Source organism: Agelaius tricolor, unplaced genomic scaffold (assembly GCF_023055355.1).
Source record: "Agelaius tricolor isolate 1412-34295 unplaced genomic scaffold, bAgeTri1.0.p SCAF_9, whole genome shotgun sequence".
In the NCBI taxonomy this organism is placed as follows: domain Eukaryota; kingdom Metazoa; phylum Chordata; class Aves; order Passeriformes; family Icteridae; genus Agelaius; species Agelaius tricolor.
In genome coordinates this window covers 14,675,689-14,684,281 of record NW_027269269.1, presented here as the reverse complement: position 1 = coordinate 14,684,281, position 8,593 = coordinate 14,675,689, and the positions used below count along the sequence as shown (strand labels likewise).

At 48.2% G+C, this 8,593-nt stretch overlaps 1 protein-coding gene across 1 annotated transcript; it reads right to left on the bottom strand.

Moving 5' to 3' along the window:
- Nucleotides 1–1,975: 1,975 nt before the first annotated feature.
- Nucleotides 1,976–8,090, bottom strand: FZD4 (frizzled class receptor 4). Its single transcript, XM_071432811.1, has 2 exons — nt 7,739–8,090; nt 1,976–6,522 (listed from the first exon to the last, which is right to left on the bottom strand). The coding sequence occupies exons 1-2, from the start codon at nt 8,000–8,002 to the stop codon at nt 5,194–5,196; spliced, it is 1,593 nt and encodes a 530-aa protein (XP_071288912.1). The 5' UTR covers nt 8,003–8,090; the 3' UTR covers nt 1,976–5,193.
- Between the last annotated feature and the right edge of the window lie 503 nt (nt 8,091–8,593).

Genomic DNA, 8,593 nt, shown 5'->3' with positions numbered 1-8,593 from the left:
GCTTCTGATTGCTGGCGGCACAACTGTGGCCTCCTCTACAAACTCCCTAACATCTGCTTTCTTAAAAAACATCTTAAAAAAAAAATAGACAAAACCAACCAAGTAAAAAACCCCAAGCCTAAATACCAAACAACCACAAAAAGTCCTCATAAATGTTATTTTTTGTAAGCATTGCATACAATGCTCACAAAAAGTAACATTTATGAGGCAATGCTCAAGAGGCAAATGCTCATGAGGCAAACCTGAGAGGATTTGTCATCTCCACGGCTTGGGGAGCTTGCTCACCATTCAGGGCCGTTGCAGCAATCCACTGTCACTTCAGAGGTGATGCTTTGAGGGATCTGTGTGAAGGCAAGCACCCGTGAGAGAGAACTCGAGCAGCCAATGTCAGCTTGAGTGCCACACCTGAGGTGTTCAGGTGGTATGAACCAGAGGGAGATCCTGCTCCTTCCCCCAGAAGCTCTTTGATGTTTGGTGCAGTTAACAGTAGCTTTATTAAAGACTCATTAGGATAAGTTTGAGAGATCGCATTAATCACCAGCCTGAGAACATTACAATGATGAGCTGCCAAAGGCATGAGCAAATCACTCATGTGACAGTGTTCACAGGGGTTCTTGGATGAGGCAAGAGACGAGAATGTTCACTTTATGTTCAGAAGGCTTGATTTATTATTTTATGATATATATATATTACATTATAACTATACTAATAGAATAGAAAAAAAAGTTTCCTCAGCAGGCTAGCTAAAAATAAAATAGAAAAGAATGATAACAAAAGGCAGCTCTCTCGGACGCTGTCCGAGATAGCTCGGCCTTGATTGGCCATTAATTATAAACATCTAAGATGGGCCAATCACAGATAGACTTGTTGCATTCCACAGCAGCAGATAACCATTGTTTACATCTTGTTGCTGAAACTTCTCAGCAGGAAAAATCCTAATGAAAGGATTTTAATGAAAAGGTGTCTGCAACACACTCATAATTACCAGTTTTAGATGCTGCTCTTCAAAACTTGATTAGCTACAGATAGACAGGTGATAGTTGCTACTCTTTTTTATAGCACACCCTCACTATTATCCACTCCAGTCTGATTTAGGTTCTTATTAGAATAACATTCTGCTAATTAAATAATCTCACAGATTGTTTCATGACGGAGACGATTAAGTGGGATAAAGTAATTAATATTGCATACTGTTCTGTCAGTGTCAAAAGAAACTGGTGAGGGATGCACACAAAAGGCAACTCCTTGCTATCCCCATACATCAGGACTATGGACAGAAATGACAAATAGGAAAGGAAAGTAGAGCATTAATAAGCCTAAGTTTTTAGAAAAACATGTAGACATTCAATTGAATCTCTCCTCTGAAGGGTTGAAATCCCTGAGATCACCCATAGGAATGAACTCATTTCAAGCAGGTTGCTAAGATTAGGATTTTCCCCTTCCAAAAGGCACTAATAGTTCCCATACACTGAACAGGCCAGTGGTGATGCTGCCCTCCTCCACCACACACTCTGGATCTGAGCTCTCCTGCTTTGGATGTATGTATTCCATAACACCTGGAAGAAAAGGAGCCTTACAGGAGGCGCTGCTCTTCTCTGGAGCCATATCACAGCAGTGCTAGAGCAGCAGCAGGCCATGTTTCTGCCTTGCCTTCCAGTTGGGCTTTGAGGACATGCTCCCACAACACCAAAGCTCCAGCTGCAGCTCCAGCCAGCACCCAGGACCTGCCTGCTGTCTTTGAAAGGGTTTCTGTCCACCCCATAAGCAGAAACATGAACATACTTTCACCATTGCCCAACCATGTCTTGTTCTCAGTTATTAGATCCAAACCATGCTGGATTAACCCATTCAAAGCATCCTCTCACCACAGCATGAGCATTTCAGTCCTTCTTCCTTCAGGGCAAAAAAGCACTTCCAACAATGCTGAAGTCTATTTAAGAAACAAACTCACCAAAAATGTGAAGGCTGCCAGGAATTCTTTCGTTATCCACAGAGGTTAAAATTTTATTTTGATATAAAAATTAAATAGCAAAGTTGTTTTGGTTTTTTTACAGTGATAAATTAGAAATTTACAGTACATACATTGAAGTAGATATATTTTCTGTACACCCCAAAATAATCAGTGTCTATTTCCTTAAAATTCAGAGAAAGAAGCTAACTTGTCTGTTTAATGTAAGAGCTAAGCTTGTACCTCTCTGGCAGATGCTTGTGAACCCTGCAGTGCCAAGAGCACAGGCTGAGGGGGGAGATGGGAGCAGGGGCTGTGCAGTGGAAGGAAACGCCTGCAACGTCTGTGCTTGTATAACCACAGCAACTGCACTTCCGAGACAGGATTAGTCACACCCCTTATGGCTTTAAGCTCCTAACAATGCTGAAATGAGAGAACTTCGGAGCTGCTGATACCCGCTCTTCTTGGCAAGAGCCGGTTTTCAGGCTGTCTGCTGCGTCTTCCCACTTGCACAGCCCTGACATGGAGCCAGGTAAATGCATGGGGGTGAATACATCAATGGAATGGTTTGATTGATGCAACCACTAATTTCACTTTGGGGCAGTACAGCATTCCCCCAACTGCTGGGGAAAGATGTGTCCTCAGGAACAGCAGCTGGTGCCTCCCCCCCAGCTCACCTCTTTCCCACTGCATTTGAATCCCTCACATGCTTTAATGGAATATCCCTCCAGGTCCTTCCTAAGGCTACACAGTGCCATCCTCATCCAGCTCACTGTGTCTCACATCACCAGGGGCATCCCTCTGTCAATAGTTCACAGGGTTACAGGCGGAGATGCAAGGATTTCATAAAAAGGCACTATTTAACATTCACTTCCGTGTACATAGCAAGGTTAAAAATACCATTTATTGAATCAGACTACTCAAACATGGGTCTTATTGTCCAGGAGAGTATCCAAAGCCTTTCAGACTGAAGCACACCTTGAGTGAACATGACACCTTGGCACGGCCAAATACTAGGTTACAAAAAAGGGTCATGCTGCATCCTTGCTCCTTGGAAGCCAGCATCCAGCTGCTGACTTTACATTCCTCACTGTGCCAGCAGAAAGACTGCATAATGGAAAGGCTCCGCCATCTGAAGATCTCACACTAGCAAAACTCCTTGTCCACAAAGGAATAACCAGATCCAAACACAACACTAACAGTGAGAGACTTCATGGAGAGGGTGAAAAGGCCCAGCTGGAATGTGGTGTTGGCCAAGACAGTGCTTGTGTGTCTTGAACAGAATGTGTCAAGTTGTCACTTGTTCTGCTGGAGAGGGAGCCCAACCGCAAAGACTGCCATTAGGGTTTGTTTGGGGTCTGGATTTTGTTTGTAAAAGAAAAAGTTCTCTAGCACATGTTTCGACACTGACATTGAAACAATACATGCTTCTGGGATGGATTAGCGCTCACTTCCAGAGCTGGAGTGAACTGTGGTTTGGGAAGCACATGGGCACCTGTGTGGAAAGCAAGTACTTTAATAAAGCAGCATCTGTTCTCAGCTGCCCTGGAAGATCATGGGAGCTGGGGCACCAGGGGGATGCTTTGCAGCTGATCAGGTTCCACACAAAGGAAGCAAAAGCTTGGGGCACATAGATAAAATCAAATGTGTTTCAAAGGGATAGAGCATCATAACAGTGTTCTCTGAAGTGCTTCTAGGATATTTGTATTTGCATCACCTTTCTCACAAGCCCCTGACACTACATTCAGCTCCCCACAGGCCGATGCCTCCTCATATAAAATAATAAGAAATGCAATGGTTTCTTTCAAACATTATTCATCAAGAAGTTGGATTTCTTGAGTCTCTTTACAAAAACTGGAAAGGTCTTTGCTGCTCCTGAGGACTGAATGCCTGCTCACATTCTGTGTGTAAATATACATTAAAAACTGTCTCCATAGCTGTCAGTAAGCAATTGAAGCATCGTTGTGAGGCAGTCAGCTGTACTGCAATGTCATGGGCTGAGAATGTTCTTTTAATTGCAACTGGCACACATAATTATACAACTGATCTGTGTGAACACGAGGTTGCCAAGGAACTTAACATTTTGCTTCTCCCCAGACTGGCGTCTACAGAGGAGATACCATCACACTGAATGAAATACATTAAGACTTAATTGCTTCATACAATGAGTCTCCAGAGTCAAGTAAGTTTGCTTCGAGAAACATAGCATTGTCTGAAGGTACCTTCAACTAATTTTTCTCTTTCCTGAAGGAAGGATCACTACAGAGTTAAGACTTTTTTTTAAGCTAATAAATGCAGCAGAATAAAGTGGTCTGCTAGAAATAGCAGGAGCACCTGAAAGGGCAGGAATGGAGGAGATGAATAATGACAATAGATGCAGAAGACCATACACAGTATCCCACTTTGAGCTGATTCCTCTACTTCTGAGGACAGCCTTAAATAAAGCTTTTAGATTTTATAAGTATTGATAGAACCACAGAATAACTGAGGTGGGAAAAAACACAGGGAGGTTCAAATTCCCACAAGGCAGAATCAACTCACCATTCAGACCAGGTTATAACTGCAAAAAGAATGAGTCAAAATTATTATTAGGCCATTAGATGACTAAAAAGTCATCCTCACTAATACCTCACTAAATCCTACTCATCATGGGTAAGACCTGGAAAGTCCATTTACTTACTATTTGTTTCAGGACATGATTCCTGAATGAATTGTACAGTGTATTGGAACACCAAAATTCCCCAGGGCATAAAGACAGAATCCTCATCAAGCACTTCCTTCTCAATGCTGAACTCACAAAGAAGACATCTGACTGAGGTCCTGCTCCATCTTCTGGTAACTTGGTAACTGGAACCTAACTAAACCCAGAATTTGGCCCTGGACTGCCTGTCCTCCATCAGCTGTAAGATGATGAAAGGAAAACATCATCTCACAGCTATGGGCTACAGCACCTCCATTTCTAAAGAGTTCAAGACTTAAAAAGGAAGATAACAGGTTTGGCTATTTCACAGCTTTTAAAGCCTCCCTGGGCTCTCCTATTTTGGGCAGCATGGTTTATGGCTATTGTATCTGCAGCATGATCCTTTTGCTGTTTATTCTTTAAGGCTTTTTTTTTTTCTTCCCATCCCCAGAGACAGGTTGTGCAACCATCCCCCTACTCTATTCCAAACATTTACACAGCAATGCTTGCACATGATCAGTCCTTCACAGGAAAGCAGCCAGAGCAGTGGGATGCTGTCCTTTTCTCATACCACGGTCTCGTTCCCTTTCCCAGGTTTCACCCAACCATCCGCTCTCTTCTCCCGTTTCACTTTCCCTGAGTTCACCAGTCTGTTGGAGCACTTCTGCCATGTGTGCAGAGTTTTGGCTGACCAGATCCACATACCTGATGTAATACCCACCAGAAGGGACATGAAAATTTTGAGCATCTCCACTGCCATATTGGAATCATCTGCTGAATAGCGGAAAATGGCCCAGTTGGAGATTTCATAGAAATAACAGGCGATGACACACGTTGCTGGGACGGTGTACAACACTGAAAAGACCCCAATTTTGACCATCAGTCTTTCCAGTTTGTCAGTTTTAGTTCCATCTTTCTGGAGATTAGACCTGATTTTAAATAAGGCCACAAGTCCTGCTGCAATGAATAAAGTCCCGATGACCAGGTAGGTAAAAAGCGGAGCCACAACAAAGCCTGTCAGCGCATCCAGGTTCTGGTTCCCAACATAGCAGAGGCCGGTGAGCTCGTCTGCATCTACAAGTCTCATAATCAAAATGACAATGGTCTTCACCGCCGGGATGGCCCAGGCTGCAATGTGGAAGTAGGAGCTGTGCATTTCGATTGCTTCGTGGCCCCACTTGAGTCCTGCAGCCAGAAACCACGTCAATGTCAGAATAACCCACCAGATGGAGCTAGCCATCCCAAAAAAGTACATCAGCAAGAAAATTATCGCACATCCTGTGTTCTTAAGACCTTCTTGGATAAGAACAGGTTCTGCTGCCTCTTCAAAATCACAGGATATCCTTTCCCGGCCCACAGTTAGCCTCACAATATAAGCAATGCTATAAATATTGTAGCACATGCTCAAAAATATGATTGGCCGCTCCGGGTAGGAAAATCTGGATGAATCAATCAGGAAGGTTAGGACTGTGAAGGCAGTCGAGATGAAGCAAAGACTGGCCCATATGGCCATCCAGATATCTGTGAATTCCTTAGCTGACCTGCTGTACAGACCAGCATCGTAGCCGCACTTCAGGACGCAGCTCAAGCTTCTCTTCACCCAAATGTACTGATCTGAGTTAGATCCCATGCCGTGGCACTCTTCTCCAGGCTGCAAGGAGGTCTTGCTGTGAAGGGGAACCTCTTCGTCTCCTGGGCCCTCCATGCACATGTGGTTGTGATCATTCTGGGGTGGGAATTTGCTGCAGTTTAGGGCGTCTGGCCAGAAAAACCCAAATTCTTTTAAAACAGGTTCACATCTTCTTTTGACAGAGAGGCACATGCCTCCACAGGGACCTATGGGGATGTTAATCTTCTCTGTGCACATTGGCACATAAACTGAGCACAGGAAGAACTGGAAGAGAGAAACAGAAATCACAAGTGTGTTGAGGGAAAATGAAACAGGTTGCAATATAAAAAGTTTTCTTTTTTTTTCTTTTTTAGCAGTTATATTTGGTCCCTTGCCTTAAAAAAAGCCAGGAAGCAGTGTAAAACAAATAAACCAAGAACAATAAAAACAAAAGAGAGAAAAAACCCAACAATGTTGTCTTTTTTCAGTTCAAATGTGGTCCAAAGCCAAAGTCTGAAAATTTTACTCCCTAGATTAGCTCCATGTAAACCTAGCCCATCAGTTCCAATGAAGCGAGTGGGATTTAGCCAGATTTAAACCTCGAGGGTACAATTTAAGAAAGCAGAAAACCAAATTAAAGGGGTTTAAACAGATACGTACATTTGTTCTGAGCATTGCCTGGATATTTCAGCTAAGAAACAAATAGGAGGAAAAAAGTATTTATTGAAATACTTCGGTTCAGGAACCTCCCAGAAAAATGTTTTTTATTTTACAATAAGTTCACGTATGCATTTGCGACAGTAATAAAATACTGTAGTTTTCTCGTCTTATGAATAATAGTAATTCGGCGACGCGACACCGTGAGAGGAATTGCGTGCTGACACGGGAACTCTGCCGCAAGAAACAAGCTGGGTTTTGTTTGAGGAAATCCATGCCCGTGGGGAGGACAGGGATCCTGCCATTCGCCTGGGAAAGAAACTTTCGCGGTGGAGCTGCCGGCGGGGTCCCGAGCTGCCCCAGCTCCCCGCGGCCAGCTCCGCTCCTTCCGCACGGAATCGGGCGCGGCACCTGGGGCACGGCCGGGACGGAGGGCAGCGCCCGGGAAAGCTCCGGGAGTCGCCGCAGCCTCCGCCAGCGGCCGGGCGGGGGGCACCGCGCTGCGGCGGGCGCTCCTCGCCGCAGGCAGCCGGGACACCGCCGGGACACCGCCGGGACACCGCCGGGACACCGCCGGGACACCGCCGGGACACCGCCGGGACACCGCCGGGACACCGCCGGGACACCGCACCTCCGCCCAACGTGAGCCGCGCTCTCTTCCCAGCCAGCCAGGAGCGACACAGCGAGGCGGCGCAACTTTCGGGGTGGGTTAGTACTGAGCCGAGCGGATAGGAATGAGGATGGGGTGCTGCGGGACAGCAGCCGGCCCGGGGACCGCACGGCCCCGCCGTATGTCGTCCCCACCTCGCCCACGCAGCCAGGTCCCCCCGGAGCCCCGACGCACCTGGAGCTGGCTGGAGCAGCCGTACTGGATGAGCGGGGTGAAGGTGGTGAGCTGCAGCTCCGCGTCCGCCTGCAGCTCGTGCCCCACCAGGTTGGGCATCTTGGTGACATTGTAGCCCAGGTTCTGGCACATGGCGATGCGGATGGCGTCGCAGCGCCGCTCCTCCTCGTCGCCGAAGCCCCGCGCCCCGCCGAGCAGCCCGGCCAGCAGCACGGCCAGCAGCCGGGCGCGGCCGGCCGCCCCCCCGCCATGGCCCCCCGCCATGGCCCGCAGCGGCCCCGGCCCCGGCCGCGCCGTGCCGCACGGGCCGGCTCCAACGGGGCGGGCCGGGGGCGGCTCCGCTATTAAACAGCCGCGCCGAGAAACGGCCCAGGGGAGGGACGCGCCTCACGGCCCGGCCCTCACGGCGCCGCCGCCCCCGCCGCGGGAGCCCGCCCCGCGCAGCGCCCTCAGCGCCTCCGTACAGAGCAGGGCAGGGCGCGCGTCCTACCTGCGCCTCAGCCTGGCACCCGGGGGTTCCCCTCCGCTCTCGGGGGAGCCCCGACTCTCAGCCCCAAGCCCGAGGAGCGCACTTCCACCTCGCCGCTCCTCGCAGGGTCCCTTGTCCTTGGTGACCCACTACCTGCATTCCCCTCAGAAACCCCCGGGGATACCCGTCCGTGTCTCGTCTCCCCACAGCAGGTCCCCCCTCCTGTCCCGTGTGGCCAGTGCCCCTGGGAGACATCGTCACTATCCCCCGAGTTCCCACCGTGAGTGTTAGTCCTAGGGCCTCCCCAAGTTTGGCTCCGCAGGGATAGGGGAGACTGAGCCCCGTGCAGATGTTTGGGCTCATAGTGCCGCAAGCCTCCCCTCATT